General features: G+C 45.9%; 1 protein-coding gene across 1 annotated transcript in view; it reads left to right on the plus strand.

The window, feature by feature from the left end:
• Positions 1-5,105: 5,105 nt before the first annotated feature.
• Positions 5,106-25,603, plus strand: part of LOC134403449 (cytochrome P450 2D14-like) — a 50,558-nt gene continuing 30,060 nt past the window's right edge. Inside the window, exon 1 of the mRNA XM_063133632.1 lies at positions 5,106-5,450. Coding sequence (XP_062989702.1) covers positions 5,220-5,450 — 231 coding nt within the window. The 5' untranslated portion in view covers positions 5,106-5,219. The remainder of the gene's footprint in view (positions 5,451-25,603) is intronic.

The following is a 25,603-nucleotide window of genomic DNA, read 5'->3' on the forward strand; positions in this document are numbered from 1 at the left end:
ACGATGGCGGCAGGGCCCGGTAACACCCCCCCGCCCTCCTCTCCCGGCCTTACCTGGCGCCACACCCTTCCACTGCGGAGCTCCGATTCGGAGCCGGAGCTCCGCGGTGAAGAGGAGCGGAGTATGGGCGGAACGGCGCAGAGCGGGCCGATCCAAAATTTTCGGATCAGCCCGCGGGGTGGAGCAGGGGGTCCATGCACACCCGTACTCTCCAGTAGGGTCAGTCTTGTCCCCCATGCCGTTTAACATGTACATGAAACCATTGGGTGTGGTCATCTGGAGTTTTGGAGTGCGTTGTCATCAGTACGCTGATGACATGCAGCTCTGCTTCTCCTTTTCATCTTCATCAGGTGAGGCTGTGGATGTGCTGAACTGGTGCGTGGCTGCGACAATGGACTGGATGTGGGCTAATAAACTGAAACTCAATCAGACAAGACTGAGATGGTGGTTCTTCTGACCGGATGGGGGGTGTTCAATTGGTTCTGGATGGGGTTGCACTCCCCCTGAAGGAGCAGGTTTGTAGCTTGGGGGGTTCTCCTAGAACCATCTCTGTCAATTGAGGCTCAGGTGGCCTCGGTGGCACGAAGTGCTTTCTACCAGCTTCGGTTGGTGGCCCAGCTACACCCCTATCTGGACAGGGATAACCTAGTTTCAGTTGTCCATACTCTGGTAACCTCTAAATTAGATTATTGCAATGCCCTCTACATGGGACAGCCTTTGAAGACAGTTCGGAAGCTACAGCTTGTGCAAAATTCAGCAGCCAGATTGATAACTGGAACAAGGAGGTTCGAACATATAACATCAATTCTGTCCTGCTTGCATTGGCTGCCTATACGTTTCCGAGCCCAATTCAAGGTGATGGTTTTAACCTATAAAGCTCTACATGGCTCCCGACATGAACCTACCCATACACTGCGCTCAACATCTAAGGTCCTCCTCTAAGTGCCTACTCCGAGGGAAGCTCGGAAGATGGCAACAAGGGAGAGGGCCTTTTCGGTGATGGCCCCCTGACTGTGGAATGATCTCCCCAATGAGGCTCGCCTGGTGCCAACACTGTTATCTTTTAGGTGCCACGTCAAGACTTTTCTCTTCTCCCAGGCATTTAACACCATTTAACAACGTTAAGTTTTTTTTTTTAATGGATCCCAGAACTGTTGTTTTTAAATGGATAGTGTTGTTTTTATACTGTTGTTTTTATGTTTTTAACTTTTGTAAACTGCCCAGAGAGCTTTGGCTATGGGGCGGTATATAAATGTAACAAATAAATAAATAAATAAATATGGTGTTTAGCATCCTGGAATTTCTTGGGCTTCTGGCTTAATGTCAATGTAGTGCTTAAAAGCATCAAACAATCTTTGCAAGAAGGCGCTAGGGTCTTCTGTGGCAGTATGCTTGACTTCATAGAATTTTGACAAATTGGTGGTTTTTGGAATGGCTGTTTTAAGGCTTTCCATGATCAACTTTCTATATCTGACAAGGGCGTTTCTCTCTTCAACTGCATTGGGGTCCCAATTGGGTTCATTGTCATGAAGGGCTTCAGCCAGAGCTGGTCTCGTTCTTTGCAGCTTCTCTGCCTCTGCTTGCTGCTAAGCTCGTGATTCTACCATGCGTCTTTTTTCAGGACTTAAAAGTTCATTCAGCATGGTCTGCACATCTCCCCAGGTGGGGTGATGGCTTCTGAAGATTAAGCCAAACATCCTCTGCATTTTTACGTGATCTTCTCTAAGAGTAGGGTTCTGGTTTTGCTAATTAAACTAATCAGATGTGGTAAAGGGGACATATATCAGTGCTTTTTCTCCATCCGGGTTAAAAGTCTTTCAGAGTGGGAACATTTTCTTTGGAATTGTTCTAAAATTTCTTTCTTTTGCTAGCCCCTCAGACTGGGGGCCTTGCTAGATGAGGCCTTAGCGCGCTTTGAGACCCGATTTCCCTGTTGTGCGTCCAGATGACGCACAGGGGGATCCGGGCCCAGGCCGCACTGAAGCCTGCCTTAACGCGCCATAAGCGAATTTGCTTATGGCATGCCTTTTCCACAGCCCCGGCCTGAGGCCGGGGCTGCGGAACATCTAGCAAGGTCCGTGGCTTTTTGCGGCTACTCGCTTACTCGCGAGTAGCCGGGGAAAGCCACGGACTGGGCACAGCACTCAGCGCTGTGCCCATCGGGCCAGGGAGATCCCAGGGGGGGAGATGGGGGGAAGGCCGGACTGGCAGGAGAGGGAGATGGCGGAGGATGACACGGGACAGCGAGGGAGCGGGAGGACGGGCGACACAGGACAGCGAGGGAGATAGAGGACGGGCAACATGGGTGTTAGAAATGCAGCCACACGGTATGTGCTTTGAAGTGTTTTATTAGTCAATTACCCGGCTAATAAATCTCTTAGCCAGCACAACAGGAGATTAACGAGCAGCCAGGTCAGGTTTCCAGCGTCAGAGTAGCAGCCTCTGAAACAGGAGCTGCGTGAGGTTTGTCAGAGCCCAAATTCAAAATAACCCACAGGAACAGAAGCCAGGAACGTGGTCTGCTGGTCCGGTCACAAGGAGGCAGGAGCAAGGAGAAGAGCAAGGTACGTCCCATCCAAAGTCCACGGCAGGAGCAAGACCGGGAAGCTTTGTCAGTGCAGTCCAGAGTCAAAGGGGCAGGAGCGAGATGAAGAAGCGTTGTCAGTGTAGTCCGGAGTCAAAGGCAGGAGCGAGATGAAGAAGCCAGTCCAGAGTCAAAGGGCAGGAGCGAGACAAAGAAGCGTTGTCAGCCAGGCCAAGGTCGAGGGCGGAATCCACACGATGGAAGCAAGGTCCGATGCAGCAGGGTCCAAGCAGGGAACTGGCTGGCTGCTAGAATTTAATCCAGGTGTCTGCCAGGAAGTGCAAAGCGTCCCACTTCCTCCTTTTCTACTTCAGGCAGCAGACCTCCGCCCTCTCCCCCAGCTGTGCCTTATCACATTAGGCTGCTATTTAAGCAATGCATTCCTCTCCAGCCGATTGTGCACGCGCACACTCCTTCTGACTGACTGCAATTGTGCCGCTTGCTTGTGCCGTCGGCGTTCCCGAGGACTGGACCCATCCACCTCCCCAGGAACTTCAGGTAAGGCTAGGTCCTGGTCCACCTGTGCCTCTGGCACCTCTTCTTCTCCGGAATCTTCCTCCCTCTGCGAGCCCATCTCTGGCTCGACTGTGGGAGCCGACACTCCCTATCCTGCAGAAATGCTATCCTCCTCGTCCTCATCCGAGGAGACCTCCAAGAGCGCATTCCTAACAACAGGACAGTGAGGGAGAGGGAGGATGTGCGACACAGGACAGCGAGGGAGATGGAGGACGGGCAACATGGGACAGCGAGGGAGAGGGCGGAGGGCGACATGGGACAGCGAAGGAGAGGGCGAAGGTTGACACGGGACAGCGAGGGAGAGGGCGGAGGGCGACATGGGGATGGCGGAGGGCGACACGGGGGACAGGGACGGGGAGGGAGGGCGGGGAAAGAGTGGGCAGGAGGCATGGGAAGGGTTCAGGACCGGATGGGGGGGTTTAAGTAAAAAAAAAAACTTACCTTGTCCGGAGTCTTTGGGGCGCACGTGGCCCCTTTAACAAAAAAAAATGGCCGACGCTGCAGGGCTTCCGTAGTCCCTGCGTGTCGACCATCTAGGAGGTGGGGCGGCACGTGCTAAAGTTAGCGTGCCATCACCCCGCCTCCCTGCCAGCTTATCCGGCCGGGTCTAGCAAGGCCCTAGGTGTGCCTTGGGGAAAACTCAGAACTTAAATCTTGCTTCAACTTTCAAGGTTTTTAACGGCTTTTTCAAATTTTAGTTGTCTGGGAGTTTGATTCCCTGGCCCCTGATTGTACTCTGGGGGCAAAGAGGGAACTGGGTTGTGCCACCCCTCTGCAGTTGGACTTTATGGCATAGGTCCCTGTGGGCTCCTTGTTACTGACCGAATTGAACCTGGAATCCCCTGAGCATCACATGTAAGATCAGGGCCAGAATCAGGAAGGACAGGTAGGTGAGGTTTACCTGGCCCAGGTTTTACCAACATGACTTTACAAGTTTTCATTTTACAATTCTGAATCTACCGGGGGGGGGGGCGTTGTTGCACCAAATACTGCCAAGCATTAATGTAAGGAAACTGATCTCAATGCTCATCTCACATCACTTTTACATGTACAGAAGAAATCACTTTAGAATCTAAGTTCCCTCAGTCGGCCAGCTAACACTAAAAGTTACCTATTCTTTGTTGCAAAACTCAGTTAAATCATTTTTCTTCATCTCTGAAACGGTGCTTCTAAAAAACTAAAATTCTGAAGCATGCATGCTAATGAGTCACTCCCCTTCTCCTCTGCTGACTGTCTTCCTCCCATTTTCTCTTCTAAATGTGGGCTCTTAGCTTAAGCTGAAGCTCCCCAACCAAACCTGAGGTTCAAAGAGAGCTCAGCAAACAGGAAGCTAAGGAGATGAATCCTCCCCCTCTCTTCTCTATAAATGTGGGTTCCCCAGCTTAAGCCAAAATCCCCAACCAAACCCAAGGTTCAAAGAGAGCTTGGCAAATGGGAAGCTAAGAAGATGATTCCTCCCCTCTCCCCCTTCTGAATGTGGGTTCTCTAGCTCAAGCCAAGTTTCCCAACAAAACACAAGAGGCCTACAAATGGAGTAGCAAGATTCTTCTAGACTCAGTGGCTTTTAAGACACTGGCAGTCACAGGAGTTATCCTTGTTCCAGGCTCAGGGCATCTTGATCTGGTTTCCTCCCGCACTCTTGCCCCTGGCCAAATGGAAAAGGGAGTGGACATACCTTGAGAGGAGGCCAAAACGAATCCCTGGTGTTTTAAAGACTGCACTCTGCTCATCTCCTTCACTGGAGTCTCTTGTTTGCCAGGTTACCGGGCGGCACTGGATCAAGGCGTGGTGGTGGATCTCAAAGTCAGTCCAGCAACTGCTCCACCAATGTTCAATGTGCTCAGTATCTTGATGGTGCAAGAACCCCGAAATTCAAGTGAAATACATCTGGCCATATTACACAAGTAATTTATTTTAATCTATGTCTTTGTAGTATTACGTGTTGTGCATTTACTCAGTGAATGAAGCACTAACACACATATTGCGGCAACTATATTAACACAGTGTTCCATTCCTGCAGTGATTTGAAACAGACAAGAATTGGAAAGAACAACAAAAGCTGATACAACTTCAAGCTGCAGAACAAGAATTGGTGAGGAAACAAAAGAAAGGGAAGATAATGAGTCTAATAGCTGTGATCACAGCTTCCATCCCTTGGCTGTGGACCCAGGTCTCACTCTGCTGGAACAGCCTTCCAACACTGGCTATTTTTCTTATAGTTTTTGCCCTGCTGCTTCATTGTTGGAAGAGGAAGAGATGGAGTCGTTGTCCACCGGGACCTGCCCCTTTCCCATTCATTGGGAATGTGCTACTGTTTGATAGAAAGAATCCACATGGATGTATCCAACATGTAAGTACTGCCTCACCAGTTTTGAGCACATGCATGTTATGGCATATATCAGCCAAGCCCTGAGAAGTGACTGCACCAGATATCTCGTACTGGCACTTCATCAGTACTATATTGCTTGGGTCCAAGGACCATTGCGAGATGATACAATATCAATCAGTAAAACAGTGAAAGGCTTACATATTTTGCATAAAGATCACAATTTAAAATCATCACATAAAACATGAAGATGATGGATAAAATTAAACAAAATGCAGCTTATACAACAATAAAACATTGCAATTAAAAGGCTAAAAGAAGAGTTAAAATATTGTCACGGTGCAATTTTAAAATGTTCAGATTTTTGAGTTACTATGGCCCCTTACAGAAAGAGAATCAGGTGAATAAAGGAACTTTTCTCTGCACCACAGCTTTAGTTGCAAACGCTACAACCCTTTGAACAATGAATTGATTTTCTGATTGTAGAAGGAAGTCCAGTTTGTGTGATATACCCCAATATTTCATATATATATATATATATATATCTTGTCAGACAGTTATAGCAAATCAACCTCTGACCTAGATATTATGTAGCTTCAACAGCTAGGAACTCAGCAACTCTCCACAGTACCTGTGACAGGGTGTATCACACAGAGCCCTTTTGAAAATAGAGATCCTTTTTTACTTCTATCACAACAAATGACCAGAAATCTACTACGGATCCCACTAAAGCTGCCACCAAACATGCGACATGACAGACCCTTTCACTAGGCCCGTTACATAAACCCTTCTCAGGCCAAGCACCACCACTTGAAAATCTGAGGGAGGATTAAATAAAGCCTTTCCCCTAGCTATGAGGGAAACAGGTTTAATATAGGATCTCTCAAAATATACTGTGGGAATACTCTGGTGTGGGTGTTTAATAACTGTAAGGCAGGTAAATAATGCCAAGCTGACACATGGTATTTGATAGGGATGTGCTCCGCTCCGATTAGAAGCGGAGAATCAGAAGCGAATTGGCCTGCTCCGACTTGCCCAGAGGTGGAGTAGAAGCGGACTGGGGACCCGTAGAAGCACGGTGAAGAGAAGCGCCCATACACGGAGTGCTTCTCTTTTCGCGGACTGATCCGATCGCCATTTTGAAAAATTTCGCCCATAGGATTGCATTGCGGAAAAGAAAAGGGGATAACTGTGTTGTTTTTTAAACTATCTTTCTGAAACTTCTTGTGTTTGGAGAGTTGTGGCTGGGGGTCATTTTGAGCCTACTCTCAGCTCTCTGTGTGCTGTGGTTCGCTTGCTAGAATTTTTGGAAAAATCGGGTAAAACAGCAGGAAAATACCTTTTCCGAAGGCCTGAGGGGCAGAGTCAACTCCCGGTCATGATCACATGATCCCAAAGTTGGAGGAGGGGATAGGCAAAATGGGTAACTTGGGATTCTGGGAACTTCTCTTTCTTAGTCTGAACGGACTTTTCCCAGTGTTTTTTAAAACAGTAGCCCCACCAAATGCACAAACACAACCTGAAATCATATACTAAGCCAATAATAAGAGATAGAAAACACAGCACTGCTCCCCACCCTAACTTTGGGGAACAACTGAATAGATGTGGTGCAAGGGGATGAGCTCCCCTAGGGCATGGACGTGCCCTGTGCACTCTCCTGTCGTTGGAGGCCCATCAGAGCCCTCCAAAGGTAGATCACTGGAGAGAATGCCTATCATGAGTTGAAGTGATCGTTTCCTTCTTAAAGACTAGTACCTAGACAGGACCAGTAAAATTGGCAGATGATTCCCCCTCCCCTTGGGCACATCCACTCCCCTCTTACTGGTAAAAGACAGATATAGCCTTTTAAAAAAAATTCTTCTTGTTGTTTATTCAGCAACACTGCTGCTTTTAATTCCACCCCTCCTTTGTTTGTTTAATTATTTATTTATTCCATTTTATATGCATTACTGGCTTTGAAACTATCCTTGGCTCACTTCCTTGTGCCCTCAGAAATGTCTGCTGCCTGCCTGCCTTCCCTCCCTCCTCCCCTGCCCACCTTGCAAGGATGGTTTTTGTGTGTCTTGCTTTGACTCAGGGGAGAAGTCCTTCCTGTGCTCAAGTTCGAAATCAATTTTTCAAGTGTGGAAGAAGATTCATATTTAGGTTTATCTCTACTCTCCAATTCATGGCATGTTGGGATTTCCTTTAAAATGGGCCCATTGAGCTGTCTGCAGCTTTAAATCCCTGAGATACTGGGGTGTCCGACTTTCATAAATTCCCCCAAAATCAGGGGATGATGGGATTGGCTTGAAACTTGGCATCCATGTGGACACATGGGTAAGCTGTCATGGGACCGAAGGTGAGGTTTCTGACATGCAAATTGACGTAGTTGTAACATGGGACTTGATTTGGGGTGAGTTAAAAGGTTAGAGCTCCGCCAAAAATCAGGGGATGATGGGATGCATGTGTATCCCTGGATAAGCTATCATGGTGCCAGGTTTGAGGTTTCTAACGTGCAAATTGACAGAGCTATCGAAAGGGGTGTGAATGGCGTGCCTGATTTTCAAAAATTCCCCAAAAATCAGGGGATAATGGGATTGGCTTGAAACTTGTCATCCATGTGGACACATGGATAAGCTATCATGGTAGCGATTTTGAGGTTTCTAACATGAAAATTGACGGAGCTATTGAAAGGGGTGTGAATTGGGGTTATGGGTGGTGCGTTAGAGGTTAGCGCCCCACCAAAAATCAGGGGATAATGGGATTACCTTGAGTCTAGGCATGCATGTGTATCCCTGGATAAGCTATCATGGTGCCAAGTTTGAGGTTTCTAACGTGCAAATTGACAGAGCAATAAAAAGGGGTGTGAATGGGGTGCCCGATTTTCAAAAATTCCTCAAAAATCAGGGGATGATGGGATTGGCTTGAAACTTGGCGTGCTTGTGTATACCTCTATAAGGTGTCATGGTGCCAAACTTGAGGTTTCTAACTTTAACAGAAAAAAAGTTGTATACTTTTTTAGCTTTCAATGCAAGCCTATGGGGGGGAAACAGAGCTCCGATCCAGATCCAGAGCTCCGCAGTGGAGCGGAGCAGACATAGGTGGAGCGGGGGCGGAGCAGAGCGGCCCGATCCGCAAATCGCGGATCTGGAAGAGAAGCGGAGCAGGGGGTCCGTGCACACCCCTAGTATTTGGTAGCTAACAAAATAAAAATAAGTTTATTGTTGATTAAAAGCTTTAAATAAAAATATAATACTTTCAATCCTGCATGATCTAAACTCTCCACATACCTACCACCTCACTCTCTTTCCTAGTGTAAAGGAAGCTGGACCCAGCAAAGCTGGCCTTCCCACTGGATTTTGCACAGATCCCTGGAACAAACACACACAGCTCGCAGTTTGGAGGTTTAAGCCCAAATTTATTTCAGGATAAGGGTAGGAAATACAGGATTAGCATTCTAAAATAACCAGCATGCAGATATATAAGAAACCCAGGCCAAGCAAACTAAAAAACTAAGTTGCAAGCATACATCACCCAGCTCTGATGTCATCCAGCTCAGAACAAAACCCCTTTTCAAAGAATGCCCTTTATAGATACTTTTCTTGCTCCTTCCCCCCTCCCTTCTGCTCTCCCTGCGAAGATCGTTCACACCTTCCCCAGAGATGTTAATTTCGCTCAAGGCCGGTCGGCTTTGCCCCAAGCGGTTCCAGGATGTACCCGAACGCCCACATGCAGTTGGCCGCTTATCTGTTCCACTCCTAAAACCATAACAATAGAATAATTTTAACATTTTAAAAACAGCCATTCCAGTATGAATTTACCCCTTCCTTACACCTAGAATCCAAACTCTTCAATAAACAACTCTCCTCACACACACTCCAAACACTCCAAACTCACATATCTCACAAACCCTCAACACTCTCCTTACATACTCCTTCTCCCCCACCTATTACATCATAAACCACACCCACTCAATTCTGACATTCCATACTTACCAGAAATACTAATCTAGACATATACAAGATACGCAATTGTGGGGTAACACCACAGATGTGCCCAGGGCATAAAGGGTAAGCACCAATCCATTGCTCTGGGCTTGGACACCAACTAGTAACCAGTGCAGTTGCCAAAATATGGGCTGACAATGTTTACACCTCCAATTATTCATCAGAAAGTGAGGCATGACATTCTGCATCAGGTGCAGCCTACAAAGTATCTTCAAAGACAGCCTCGAAGTCGTTGACCCTTGAAGTTACAAAAGCATAGATCAATGCAGCCACATCCGCAACTCCAAGAAGAGGTGGAATCTATGCATAACCAAGGAGTTGCCTTTGAAAAAGGGTCCATGAATTTCAGCTAGTCCAGAATATGGACAATTCAAACATATTTCAGAGTGTCATGTCTAACCCTACTGCCCCTGTTTTGGGAGAAGATGTTTCAGGTAATCAATCAGAATCAGATTCAGAACTAGAAGATGAAGCACCAGACACCAACCAGCCTGTACCAGTGGAGGAGGAAGCTCTAACAGGTGACTCCCCAGCTGGGAGTCAGCCCTCTCCAGAGCTTATCTCCTCAAGGCCAAATCTTACACACTCAGTGGGAAGTGAGTTTTCTTTTGGAGGTGAGCGTTCCAAGAACCTAGCTGATGCTAGGGTCTGCCGGAAGCTGAAATGCATGGCACAAAAGGAAGGCGTGAGAAGGTCCGAGAGTTTATGCCAGAACCTGCCACTGCATCAGGCACTCTGAAGTTACGGGTGTTTGAGAAGTAGCTTCTTATTCTTCTTGAACGGACAATTGTCTTGCTTAGTTTGCATAGTTTTGCCTAGGGGGACGCTTCCAAGAGGCTAGACTCTATTCGGGTAGAAGAGATGTTTATTGCTAAATAAAAGCTTTGTGGATTACTTAGCAAGCTTCGTCATTGCCTCCCATCGAAAGTAAGAGCGTTCTGGGAAACACGACACTGAGCCCCTTTCTATGTGCTGGTTTTCAACCTTGAAGGCCTTAACTACTTGGGACTAGATTATTTGAAGGACAGCCACCTCCAATGGTATCTCCCTAAAGATCCTATATCCAGAGGCCTTTCTCTGGGTGCCCCTGCCACATGAGGTGCAAAAGATAGCTACTGGAGAATGGACTATTTGAGTGACGGAACCTAATGCTGGAATGTCCTCCCCAGAGAGGCTCAGCTCGCACCTTCCTTATGCCCTTTCCAATGCCAGATAAAGACCTTTTAATTTCCCCATGGCTTTTCTATCTGTTCATTTTTAATCCACTGTGTTTTATATCTGCTATGTACTATAGCTCTCTTAGATGATGCCCATATTACACTGTTTTACTCACTGCTGCTAAGACAAAAATGTTGCTTTCAGTTCTTATACTGATTCTTGAATTGTTATTGTATGTTCATATTTCATTACTATAAGCCATCCAGAGGACACTGTTTTGGGTGGCATACAAATATCCTAAATCAATAATAAATAAGTGCAAATTATCCATGGCACCCCTAGTTAGTAGAGCTGTGCACGGACCCCCGATCCGCTTCGGTTCATGATTCGCAACTTCAGGATCGGGTCCGCTCCACCCCACGTCAATCCACCTATTGTCTGCTCCACTGCAGATCCAGGTAAGCCCCCCCCCTCACAACTTACCTGCCTCCGTCGTGGTCCGGCTGTGGCTTCATCTGAGGCCGAGGACTCAAACAGGAAAACCAGGCTGCAGCATGACCTGGTCCTCCAGTTTGAATCCTCAGCCTCAGTTGAAGCCGCTGCCAGACCGCAACGAAGCCAGGTAAGCCACCATCCCCCCCTGCCCCTAAGCTGGCTTCACTGCTGCCGCATGGACTGTGGCAGCGCCAGGGAAGACCCCACTTAACTTTTATTCAGAGCTCTGGATCGAGGCAAAGGATCTGCTTCATCTCGATCCGCTTCGTTTCAATCCACAGCTCCCCCGACCCGATCTGTCTCTGTCTTTGTCAGAGGCAAATCAGGCCGAAGCGGAGCACAGCCCTACTAGTTACCACCAATACAATTTACCCAGGAAAGAAGCAACATCTTGGAACATCCTTAGATCCCACTCTTGAAACAGAAACCACCCATCCATCTGTTTGAGGCATATTAATTTCCTCAACAGAATTCCCTAGTGGCTGCAACAATGTCTTGTTTACATTCAACTTTAGACCTTGTTTTTGTCTTCGTCACCAGATGCAAACAGGTGGAGTAGAGGTAATTAAATTTAAATCATGAAAAATACAATGGGTTTATTGCACAAGTATTTTATAAACGTTGTCATTTATCTTAATGTAATACATTGTGCAATAAAAATTTGTACAGCTAATGCTCAACTGATAAAGCGCAAACACACCTAATTACATTCCTGCAGTGATTTAAAACAGACAAGAAAGGAGAAGAAGAATTGGAAAGAGTAACAAGCTGGTACAACTACAATCGGAAAGGGAGAAACGAAGTGACAGGAAGATGATGACTCTAATAGCTGCGATCCCAGCTTCCATCTCTTGGCTGTGGACCCAGGTCACACCTTCCTGGAATAACTTCACAACACTGAGCATTTCTCTTGTAATCCTTGCTCTGTTGCTTAATTACTGGAAGAGGAAGAGATGGAGTTGTTGTCCACCGGGACCTGCCGCTTTCCCTTCCATTGGGAATGTGCTACTGTTTGATAGAAAGAATCCACATGGATGTATCCAACATGTAAGTACTGCCTCACCAGTTTTGAGCATATGCATGTTATGGCATATATCAGCCAAGCCCTGAGAAGTGACTGCACCAGATATCTTGTACTGGCACTTCATTAGTACTTTATTGCTTGGGTCCAAGGACCATTGCGAGATGATACAATATCAATCAGTAAAACAGTGAAAGGCTTACATATTTTGCATAAAGATCACAATTTAAAATCATCACATAAACATTAAGAAGATGGATAAAATTAAACAAAATGCAGCTTATACAACCATAAAACATTGCAATTAAAAGGCTAAAAGAAGAGTTAAAATATTGTCAAGGTGCAATTTTAAAATGTTCAGATCTTTGAGTTACTATGGCCCCTTACAGAAAGAGAATCAGGTGAATAAAGGAACTTTTCTCTGCACCACAGCTTTAGTTGCAAACGCTACAACCCTTTGAACAATGAATTGATTTTCTGATTGTAGAAGGAAGTCCAGTTTGTGTGATATACCCCAATATTTCATATATATATATATATATATATATATATATATATATATATTAGGGATATGCTCTGCTTCTAATCGGACCGGCGAATTAGAAGCGGAGCGGGGTGCTTCGCCTCCCCTTAAGGCGGAAGCGAAGAGGATTGCGGGGCCGGCGGAGCGTGGCAAAGAGGATCGAGGTGAAGGCGGATCCTTTGCCTCGATCCAGAGCTCCGCCAGAAAGGTAAGTGGGGTTTACTGGACCCTGCCGCTGTCGCTGTCGCCCATGCGGCGACAGTGGCAGGGCCCGGTAACCCCCCCTCCTCTCCCTTACATGCCTCCGTCCGCAGTCCCTCGGCTTCTTCAATTGAGCCCACGGTTCAACCAGGAAGTCTAGGCGGCCCAGACTTCCTGGTTGAACTGTGGGCTCAATTGAAGAAGCCAACGGACCGCCGACAGAGGCAGGTAAGGCCCCCGTCCCCCTTGGTCCCTTACTGGGCTCTGCCGCCGTCGCCGCACGGGCGGCGATGGCGGCAGGGCCCGGTAAACCCCCCCGCCCTCCTCTCCTGGCCTTACCTGGCACCACTCCCCTCCACTGCGGAGCTCCGATTCGGAGCCGGAGCTCCGCGGTGAAGAGGAGCGGAGTATGGGTGGGGCGGAGCGGGGGGTCCATGCACACCCCTAATACATATATATATATATATATATATATATATATATATATATTGTCAGACAGTTATAGCAAATCAACCTCTGACCTAGATATTATGTAGCTTCAACAGCTAGGAACTCAGCAACTCTCCACAGTACCTGTGACAGGGTGTATCACACAGAGCCCTTTTGAAAATAGAGATCCTTTTTTACTTCTATCACAACAAATGACCAGAAATCTACTACGGATCCCACTAAAGCTGCCACCAAACATGCGACATGACAGACCCTTTCACTAGGCCCGTTACATAAACCCTTCTCAGGCCAAGCGCCACCACTTGAAAATCTGAGGGAAGATTAAATAAAGCCTTTCCCCTAGCTATGAGGGAAACAGGTTTAATATAGGATCTCTCAAAATATACTGTGGGAATACTCTGGTGTGGGTGTTTAATAACTGTAAGGCAGGTAAATAATGCCAAGCTGACACATGGTATTTGGTAGCTAACAAAATAAAAATAAGTTTATTGTTGATTAAAAGCTTTAAATAAAAATATAATACTTTCAATCCTGCCTGATCTAAACTCTCCACATACCTACCACCTCACTCTATTCACACCAATCCTAAGTCCCTAGAATCCAAACTCTTCAATAAACAACTCTCCTCACACACACTTCAAACACTCCAAACTCACATATCTCTCAAACCCTCAACACTCTCCTTACATACTCCTTCTCCCCCACCTATTACATCATAAACCACACCCACTCAATTCCGACATTCCATACTTACCAGAAATACTAATCTAGACATACACAAGATACGCAATTGTGGGGTGACACCACAGATGTGCCCAGGGCATAAAGGGTAAGCACCAATCCATTGCACTGGGCTTGGACACCAACTAGCAACCAGTGCAGTTGCCAAAATATGGGCTGACAATGTTTACACTTCCAATTATTCATCAGAAAGTGAGGCATGACATTCTGCATCAGGTGCAGCCTACAAAGTATCTTCAAAGACAGCCTCGAAGTCGTTGACCCTTGAAGTTACAAAAGCATAGATCAATGCAGCCACATCCGCATCTCCAAGAAGAGGTGGAATCTATGCATAACCAAGGAGTTGCCTTTGAAAATGGTCCATGAATTTCAGCTAGTCCAGAATATGGACAATTCAAACATATTTCTGAGTGTCATGTCTAACCCTACTGCCCCTGTTTTGGGAGAAGATGTTTCAGGTAATCAATCAGAATCAGATTCAGAACCAGAAGATGAAGCACCAGACACCAACCAGCCTGTACCAGTGGGGGAGGAAGCTCTCACGGGCGACTCCTCAGCTGGCAGTCAGCCCTCTCCAGAGCTTATCTCCTCAAGGCCAAATCTTACACACTCAGTGGGAAGTGAGTTTTCTTTTGGAGGTGAGCGTTCCAAGAACCTAGCTGATGCTAGGGTCTGCCGGAAGCTGAAATGCATGGCACAAAAGGAAGGCGTGAGAAGGTCCGAGAGTTTATGCCAGAACCTGCCACTGCATCAGGCACTCTGAAGGTATGGGCGTTTGAGAAGTAGCTTCTTATTCTTCTTGAACGGACAATTGTCTTGCTTAGTTTGCGTAGTTTTGCCTAGGGGGACGCTTCCAAGAGGCTAGACTCTATTCGGGTAGAAGAGATGTTTATTGCTAAATAAAAGCTTTGTGGATTACTTAGCAAGCCTCGTCATTGCCTCCCATCGAAAGGAAGAGCGTTCTGAGAAATACGACACTGAGCCCCTTTCTATGTGCTGGCTTTGAACCTTGAAGGCCTTAACAACTTGGGACTAGATTATTTGAAGGACAGCCACCTCCAATTGTATCTCCCCAAAGACCCTATATCCAGAGGCCTTTCTCTGGGTGCCCCTGCCACGTGAGGTGCAAAAGATAGCTACTGGAGAATGGACTATTTGAGTGACGAACCTAATGCTGGAATGTCCTCCCCAGAGAGGCTCAGCTCGCACCTTCCTTATGCCCTTTCCAATGCCAGATGAAGACCTTTTAATTTCCCCATGGCTTTTCTATCTGTTCATTTTTAATCCACTGTGTTTTATATCTGCTATGTACTATAGCTCTCTTAGATGATGCCCATACTACACTGTTTTACTCACTGCTGCTAAGACAAAAATGTTGCTTTCAGTTCTTATACTGATTCTTGAATTGTTATTGTATGTTCATATTTCATTACCATAAGCCACCCAGAGGACACTGTTTGGGGTGGCATACAAATATCCTAAATCAATAATAAATAAGTGCAAATTATCTATGGCACCCCTAGTTAGTAGGGCTGTGCACGGACCCCCGATCTGCTTCAGTTCTTGATCCGCAACTTCAGGATCGGGTCCGCTCTGCCCCGCGTCAATCCACCTATGGTCCGCTCTGCTCCGCTGCGGATTCAGGTAAGGCCCTCCTACCCCCTCACAACTTACCTGCCTCCGTTGTGGTCTGGCGGTAGCTTCATCTGAGGCCGAGGACTCAAACAGGAAGACCAGGCTGCAGCATGACCTGGTCCTCCAGTTTGAATCCTCAGCCTCAGTTGAAGCCGCTGCAGGACTGCAACGAAGCCAGGTAAGCCGCCATCCCCCCTGCCCCTTAGCTGGCTTCACTGCCGCCGCATGGACTGTGGCAGTGCCAGGTAAGACCCCACTTACCTTTTATTCAGAGCTCTGGATTGAGGCAAAGGATTTGCTTCATCTCGATCCGCTTCGTTTCGATCCACAGCTCCCCCGACCCGATCTGTCTCTGTCTTTGTTGGAGGCAAATCAGGCCGACTTGCTATTGCTTCTCCCATCCGAAGCGAAGCGGAGCACAGCCCTACTAGTTACCACCAATACAATTTACCCAGGAAAGAAACAACATCTTGGAACATCCTTAGATCCCACTCCTGAAACAGAAACCACCCATCCATCTGTTTGAGGCATATTAATTTCCTCAACAGAATTCCCTAGTGGCTGCAAAAATGTCTTGTTTACATTCAACTTTAGACCTTGTTTTTGTCTTCGTCACCAGATGCAAACAGGTGGAGTAGTGGTAATTAAATTTAAATCATGAAAAATACAATTGGTTTATTGCACAAGTATTTTATAAACGTTGTCATTTATCTTAATGTAATACATTGTGCAATAAAACTTTGTACAGCTAATGCTCAACTGACAAAGCGCAAACACACCTAATTACATTCCTGCAGTGATATAAAACAGACAAGAAAGGAGAAGAAGAATTGGAAAGAGTAACAAGCTGGTACAACTACAATCGGTAAGGGAGAAACGAAGTGACAGGAAGATGATGACTCTAATAGCTGCGATCCCAGCTTCCATCTCTTGGCTGTGGACCCAGGTCTCATCTTCCTGGAATAACTTCACAACACTGAGCATTTCTCTTGTAATCCTTGCTCTGTTGCTTGATTATTGGAAGAGGAAGAAATGGAGTCGCTGTCCACCGGGACCTACCCCTCTCCCTTTCATTGGGAATTTGCTAGAGTTTGATAGAAAGAATCCACTTGCATGTGTCCAAAATGTAAGTACTGCCTCATCAGCTTTGAGCACACTGCCTGTTATGGAATTACATTATCGTGTTTCAGGCCTGGTTTTGGAATGGAAACTGCCTTGATCGCCCTGTGGGATGACCTCTGCCGGGAGAGAGACAGGCGGAGTGTGACCCTGTTGGTTCTCCTGGACCTCTCAGCAGCTTTCGATACCATCAACCATGGTATCCTTCTGGATAGGTTGTCTGAGATGGGAGTGGGAGGTACTGCATTGCAGTGGTTCTGCTCCTACTTGGATGGCCGATTCCAGAAGGTGGTGCTGGGAGATTATTGCTCTGTACCATGGGGCTCCTAAGCCATGGGGTTCCACAGGGCTCTATCTTATCCCCTATGCTGTTTAACATATACATGAAGCTGCTGGGGGAGGTTATCCGGAGATGTGGACTGAGGTGTCATCAATATGCGGATGATACCCAGCTCTACCTTTCCTTTTCATCAAACCCAGGTGAGGCAGTGACTGTTCTGAACCAGTGCCTGGACACGGTAATGGATTGGATGAGGGCTAACAAACTGAGACACAATCCAGACAAGACGGAGGTACTGTTAGCGGGTGGTTCATCTGTCCAGCGGGGTGATGTTTGCCCTGTCCTGGACGGGGTTGCACTCTCCCTAAAGGACTGGGTCCATAGTTTGGGGGTGCTCTTGGATCCAGAACTGTCACTTGAGGCACAGGTGAACTCAATGGCAAAGAGCACCTTTTATCAGCTTAGGTTGATATACCAACTCCGCCCTTATCTGGACAGAGATAGCCTAGCTACAGTTATCCATGCTCTGATAACCTCTCGTTTGGATTACTGCAATGTGTTATACGTGGGGCTGCCTTTGAAAACGGTCCAGAAGTTTCAGCTGGTACAAAACAGGGCAGCCCGTTTACTAACAGGTCGAGTTCACATTACGCCAGTCCTTTTACAAATGGTATTGACATTTAAAGCCCTAAACGGTTTGGGGCCAGGTTATTTGAAGGAACGCCTCCTCCCATATGTACCTGCCTGGACCTTAAGATCATCTATAGGGGCCCTTCCCTGTGAGCCCCTGCCAAAGGAAGTGAGGCAGGTGGCTACTAGAAGGAGGGCTTTCTCCACTGTGGCACCCCGGTTGTGGAATGAGCTCCCTGGAGAGGTCCGCCTGGCGCCTACACTGTACTGCTTTCGTCGCCAGCTGAAGACTTTTTTATTCTCACAGTATTTTAACACTTAATTTTAACTTAAATTTATGTTTTACTGTTCTAACTCTGTATTTTAATCTTATATCAATTTTCCTGCGTGGTTTTATCTTGGTTATGCTTTTCATACTGTATTTTGTAATTGTGCTTTTAACATGTTGGTTATTTTATTATGGTTTTAATTTTTGTGAACCGCCCAGAGAGCTTCAGCTATTGGCCCCATTGAGCTGTCTGCATTGCCTGACATACTGGAGTGCCCGATTTTCAAAACTTCCCCTAACATCAGGGGATGATGGGATTGCCTTGAAACTTGGCATCCATGTGGACACATGGGTAAGCTATCCTGGTGCCGAGTTTGAGGTTTCTAACATGCAAATTGACGTAGTTGTAGAATGGGACTTGATTTGGGGTGCCAAAAATCAGGGGATGATGGGATTGCCTTGAGTCTGGGCGTCCATGTGGACACATAGATAAGCTGTCCTGGTGCCGAGTTTGAGGTTTCTAACATGCAAATTGACGGAGCTATCCCAAGGGGTCTGAATGGGGTGCCCGATTTTCAAAAATTCGCCAAAAATCAGGGGATGATGGGATTTGCTTGAAACTTGGCGTCCATGTGGACACGTGGATAAGCTATCATGGTGCTGAGTTTGAGGTTTCTAACATGCAAATTGACGGAGCTATCGAAAGGGGTGTGAATTAGGGTTATGGGTGGTGCGTTAGAGGTTAGAGCCGCGCCAAAAATCAGGGGATGATGGGACTGCCTTGAGTCTGGGCGTCCATGTGGACACATGGATAAGCTGTCCTGGTGCCAAGTTTGAGGTTTCTAACATGCAAATTGACGGAGCTATCCCAAGGGGTGTGAATGGGGTGCCCGATTTTCAAAAATTCGCCATAAATCAGGGGATGATGGGATTGCCTTGAAACTTGGCATCCATGTGGACACATGGATAAACTATCATGGTGCCGAGTTTGAGGTTTCTAACATGCAAATTGACGGAGCTATCTCAAGGGGTGTGAATGGGGTGCCCGATTTTCAAAAATTCCCCAAAAATCAGGGGATGATGGGATTTGCTTGAAACTTGGCGTGCGTGTGTATACATCCATGAGGTGTCATGGTGCCAAACGTGAGGTTTCTAACTTGAACAGAAAAAAAGTTGTATACTTTTTTAGCTTTCAATGCAACCCTATGGGGGGGAAAAACGGAGCTCCGGATTTGGATCCGGAGCTCCGAGCGGAGAGGAGCGGAAGTGGGCGGAGCGGGGGCGGGGCGAAGCGGGCCGCTCCAAAAATGGCAGATCTCTAAGTGAAGCGGAGCGGGGGGTCCGTGCACACCCCTAGTAAATACAACCTCAGATGAACAACAACACATGACATATTACACCGGGTCATGATTTATTTAACAGAAATAAAGCCAAAACAGAGAAGCCATGTGTGAAAAAGTAAGTACACCCTTACTGCTTCCATAGGAATTAAGATGCTAAGTAGCAGACAGGTGCTGCTAATCAAATGCCCATGATTAATTGATCATCAGTAAGTATGACGACCTCTATAAAAGCCAAAGTTTTTTCAGTTTGCTGGTCTGGAGCATTCAGGTGTGTGTTAACACAATGCAAAGGAGGAAAGACATCAGTAATGATCTTGGGGCCTTGCTAGACCTGCCGGGATAAGCCGGCAGGGAGGCGGGGCGACGGCGTGCAAACTTTAACGCGCGCCGCCCAGCCTCCTAGACGCACAACGCGCAGGGACGACGGAAGCCCTGCAGCGCCGGCCATTTTTTAAAAAGTTTAAAGGGGCCACGTGCGCCCGAAGACTGCGGAGAAGGTAAGGGGTTTTTATTAGTTAACCCCCCCCATCCGCTCCTGATCCCTTCCTGATCTTTCTCTCCCTCCATGTCCCGTGTGTCGTCTCCCCTCCTTTTCCCTCCGTGTGTGTGTGTGTGTGTGTCCTGTGTCATCTCCCCTCCTTTTCCCTCCATGTGTGTGTGTGTGTGTGTGTCCTGTGTCATCTCCCCTCCTTTTCCCTCCGTGTGTGTGTGTGTGTGTGTGTCCTGTGTCATCTCCCCTCCTTTTCCCTCCGTGTGTGTGTGTGCGTGTCCTGTGTCATCTCCCCTCCTTTTCCCTCCGTGTGTGTGTGTGCGTGTCCTGTGTCATCTCCCCTCCTTTTCCCTCCGTGTGTGTGTGTGTGTGTGTGTGTGTGTGTCCTGTGTCATCTCCCCTCCTTTTCCCTCCGTGTGTGTGTGTGTGTGTGTGTGTCCTGTGTCGTCTCCCCTCCTTTTCCCTCCCGGGATCTCCCCGGCCGATGGGCACAGCGCTCAGCGCTGTGGCCAGTCCGCGGCTTTTTGTGGCTACTCGTGAGTAAGCGATTAGCCGCAAAAAGCCACGGAAGTCCCTAGACCTTCCCCAGCTCCGGCCTCAGGCCGGAGCTGGGGAAAAGGCGCGCCATAAGCGAATTCGCTTATGGCGCGTTGGAGAAGGCCTCAGCGCGGCCTGTCTCCGGATTCCCCTGTGCGTCATCTGGACGCACAGCAGGGAAGCCGGGACAGAAGGCGCGCTAAGGCCTCGTCTAGGAAGGCCCTTAGAGAAGCAATTGCTGCTGCCCATCAATCTGGGAAGGGTTATAAGGCCATTTCCAAACAATTTAAAGTCCGTCATTCTACAATGAGAAAGATGATTCAAAAGTGGAAAACATTCAAGACTGTTGCTAATCTTCCCAGGAGAGGACGTCCCAGCAAAATCACCCCAAGGTCAGACCGTGCAATGCTCAGAGAAATTGCAAAAAACCCAAGAGTTACATCTCAGAATCTACAGGCTTCAGTCAGCATGTTAAATGTTAAAGTTCATGACAGTACAATTAGAAAAAGACTGAACAAGTATGGTTGGTTTGGAAGGGTTGCCAGGAGAAAGCCTCTTCTCTCTAAAAAGAACGTGGCAGCACAGCTTAGGTTTGCAAAGTTGCATCTGAACAAACCACAAGACTTCTGGAACAATGTCCTTTGGACAGACGAGACCAAAGTGGAGATGTTTGGCCATAATGCACAGCGCCATATTTGGCAAAAACTAAACATAGCATATCAGCACAAACTCCTCATACCAACTGTCAAGCACGGTGGTGGAGGGATGATGATTTGGGCTTGTTTTGCAGCCACAGGACCTGGGAACCTTGCAGTCATTGAGTCGACCATGAACTCCTCTGTATACCAAAGTATTCTAGAGTCAAATGTGAGGCCATCTGTCTGACAGCTAAAGCTTGGCCGAAATTGGGTCATGCAACAGAACAATGATCCCAAGCACACCAGCAAATCTGCAACAGAATGGCTGAAAAAGAAAAGAATCAAGGTGTTGCAATGGCCCAGTCAAAGTCCAGACCTCAACCCGATTGAAATGCTGTGGCGAGACCTTAAGAGAGCTGTGCGTAAACAAATGCCCTCAAACCTCAATGAACTGAAGCAACGTTGTAAAGAAGAGTGGGCCAAAATTCCTCCACAACGATGTGAGAGACTGATAAAGTCATACAGAAAATGATTACTTCAAGTTATTGCTGCTAAAGGTGGTTCTACAAGCTATGGAAGCAGTAAGGGTGTACTTACTTTTTCACACATGGCTTCTCCATTTTGGCTTTATTTCTGTTAAATAAATCATGACATGGTGTAATATGTCATGTGTTGTTGTTCATCTGAGGTTGTATTTACCTAATTTTTAGACCTGCTAAGGAACAGATGATTGTTATTATGTCCTGATATGTAAAATCATACAATTCCAAGAGGGTGTACTTTCTTTTTCACACGACTGTACATTAAAAGGGGCGTAAATGTATAAAAGTTAATACTACTTCACTATATTGACCTCTATGAATCTTCTACTCAATTTTTGGGCAGCCACTGCGAATCTCACAACTCTGTCATAAATTTGTCAGCGTCAGAGAGCAAATATATAACTTTAACTTGGTCATTACTGTTAGATATATCCCGTAACAGATTCAAAATAAATTTTGTCCTCGGTTCAGAATACAGAGAGCAATATAATAAGTAGTGGTTGAGATCCTCTACTACTTGAGCACCACATATACAGTACCTCTGTTCTACAGGTATTTTACAGTAACGGCCCTCTAAGTATTGTGAAGGCATGATTTGGAAACGCAATGCCAAAAATGCCTTTCTAAAGGATGCTACTGGTAACTCATGTAGATAGTGCTCAAAGCCATGAGTTAATTTTAAAAGATGCAGGTGTGGAGAAAATGGTGATTTTAATTACTTCTAGATCACATTGGGAGTAAAACTCACCCAGTTTATTTTTTATGTGTATCTGAATCTGATCCTGGGGCCATCCTTTGAGAACCTGGGGTATTAAGTCAAAAGCTAACATTTGCTGTTCACAGTTCGCTACCCAAGTGGTCTGTCGGTAAGATTTTAACTGTTCTAAAAAACATTTTTTAGGTATCCTAAAATCATCCATATTAAGGAGTTTAAAATAGAACATAAACAAAGCTACAAAAACATAAAACTGTACTGGCATAGTCCCAGTTTCAGCTCTAATATTGCCTGCTGGTGTAGAAGAGGGTAAGCCAAGCAATGTTTTAAGAAATTTATTTGGGTGATTTCCAAATGGGTTATTTTTGTCAAACCCCAAATCCCTCCCCCATAGGTCAGCTGTGGGAGCACTTTGCTTCTAAAACTCTCAAAGCAGGGACAATCATGTTACCCCCTTTAGTTCTGGTAAAGCACAAAACTGCGGCTCTGTTAACTTGGAACCCCCCAACCTAGAATCTTTTCCAAACAAATGCCAAAGTTTTGTGCTAGTTTTGTGCCATTTTGTGCCGCAAACCCCGAGTTTTATGCCGCCACCAACAGCTGTGTACTTCAAGCTGGGGTTCGTAGTTAACACACCAAAAAATGAACTTTGTTATAGAACCTCCAAACTGGTGCCAAAGTTTTGTGCTAGGTTTGTGCTGCAAACCCCGAGTTTTGTGCCGCATCCAAAAGTGTGAAAACAACATGCCCTTAGATGTGGTCTGGTGGATGAGAAAAAATTCACATTCTCAGACAAACTCCAAACCAGTGCCAAAAATTAGTGCTAGTTTTGTGCTGTTTTGTGCCGCAAACCCAAAGTTTTGTGCTGCATCCTAAAGTGTGAAAACAACATGCCCTTAGATGTGGTTTGGTGGATGAGAAAAATTTCACATTCTCAGACAAACTCCAAACTGGTGCCAAAAATTAGTGTTAGTTTTGTGCTGTTTTGTGCCACAAACCCTGAGTTTTCTGCCACCCCAGGAATCCGGGAAACGACATGCCCTTAGGTGTGGTCTGGTGAATGAGAAAAATTTCACATTCTCAGACAAACTCCAAACCGGTGCCAAAAATTCATACTAGTTTTGTGCTACAAACCCTCATTCACCAGACCACATCTAAGGACATGTCGTTTCCTGGCTTCCTGGGGCAGCACAAAAATCAGGGTTTGCAGCACAAAATGGCACAAAACTAGCACAAAACTTTGGCACCAGTTTGGAGGTTCTATGACAAAGTTCATTTTTTGGTGTGTTAACTACGAACCCCTGCTTGAAGTATCAATACACAGCTGTTGGTGGCGGCACAAAACTTGTGGTTTGCTGCATAAAACGGCACAAAACTAACACAAAACTTTGGCATATGTTTGGAAAAATTCTAGGTTGGGGGGGTTCCAAGTTAACAGAGCCCAAAACTGCTTGCGAGGATCTTGATGCCTTCAAAACAGAGGACATCATGTGATGGGACCAATTACCCCTGTCAGTAAACCAAACCCCCAGGTAATTAAAATGCCTCACTTGCTCTATTATTTGTCCATCAAGGTACCATTTATGCTTTGGAGGGTGCCCCCCAAACACTACAACTTTTGTCTTGTTATAATTTACACTAAGATGCTCATTATGACAAATTGCCCCAAAATCTTTTAGTAAATGCCTCATGCCAATCTGAGTATATGACAGCAAAACCATATCATCTGCATATAGCAGGATGGATAATTTATGGGACAGAGCTGTAACTGGATGGTAATCTGTTAGTTTAAGCTTCAGTGTTACATCATTGAAATATAAATTAAACAAGAGAGGGGCTAATAAACAGCCCTGGCGCATTCCCTTTGAGGTTGAAATTAAGCCTGATAATTGGCCATTCAATCCTACCCTCACTCTCATGTGTATATCGGAATATAGTATTCTGATGAGTGTAAATAGTCGTTGGTCGATATTTGAGTTTCAGAGTTTTATCCACAGCCTATCACGGTTTATTCCATCAAAAGCTGCTGTGAGATCAACAAATGCTGCATATAGATAATTTTGGGGGCCCTTTGCATACTGATTAATAAGATGATTTAAGACATAACATTGATCAATCGTACTCCTTCCTTGCCTAAAGCCTGCCTGCTCCTCTGCAATAATATTATTGGATTCCACCCAGTCCTCCAATTTAAACAATAAGTACCGTGCATACAATTTAGATATCACATCCAAGAGACTTATTGGTCTATAATTGCTCGGGTCACTTTCCCCCCCTTTCTTATAAATTGGTACTTTTATGCTTGTCTCCCAACCTTTAGGAAGCTTACCATTTGTATTTATATATGAGAACAGCTTAGCAAGCACAGGGAGCCACCAGTTAATGTTATCAAGAAACAGTTCTGGTTGTAACATGTCTTCCCTAAGAGCTTTGTTACGCTTCAGTAAGTTCATCAATGTTTTAACCTTTGAAGATGTCACCACTGGCCATGGGTCAGTTTCATTCAATTCTGGAAATCTCACAAAGCGATAAACGTCACAGTTACAGAATGATGAATTGAACGCCTGAATAAAAAAGGCTTCCCATGTATCTACTAAGATGTGAGCATCAACCCCAACTTTTAATTGCTTTGATTTTTGTGCTACTAGAGACCAAAATTTAACAGAGTCATTCCCAATCGCAGCTTGTTCTAGCTCATACCAAAGTTGTTTGGTGTGTTGCATTTTTTTTCTTTAACAATTGTTTATATTTTCTTCTTTGTTGCACCATTTCATGCATTACAGCATCACTACCCTTTTGTTTTACAGCTCTTGCTAAATTACTCAGTTCTTGCTTCCTTCTCCTACATTCCTCATCAAACCATTCTGCATTGAACTTGTACTTTCCCCCAGCATAACTAGGCTTACTTAACATAGGTTTTAACTTCTGAATGAGGTCATCATAGTTATCCAATACCTCAGGCCGTAGCTAGACCTAAGGTTTATCCCAGGATCATCCTGGGTTCATCCCTGCCTGAGTGTTGGATGCCCTGTGTGGCACTTAGATGAACAGGTTTGACCCCAGGATAAACCTGGGATAAACCTTAGGTCTAGCTATGGCTATAGTCTCCTCCTTCAAGAAGTCCTTCCTCCATACTATCATATCAGGACTCAAGAGTGTATTTTCAACCCTGCTTTTAACATTTGGGTCCCATTTAAGCCTTCACTGGCCACACTGGAAAAATGAAGGGGTTTGCCTTACTTCTAAATCAATAGATGTATTAACGAAGTCTATCAACAGAGGTTGATGGTCACTTTCTGGTTGTTCTCCCACACAGAAGTTCTTAAAGAGGGGGACTGCCCTAAATGTTAGCAAGATATAATCAATCACACTTCCCCCTCTGCCAGAGGAGAAAGTAAACTG

The sequence above is a fragment of the Elgaria multicarinata genome, chromosome 9, assembly GCF_023053635.1.
Source record: "Elgaria multicarinata webbii isolate HBS135686 ecotype San Diego chromosome 9, rElgMul1.1.pri, whole genome shotgun sequence".
Taxonomy (NCBI): domain Eukaryota; kingdom Metazoa; phylum Chordata; class Lepidosauria; order Squamata; family Anguidae; genus Elgaria; species Elgaria multicarinata.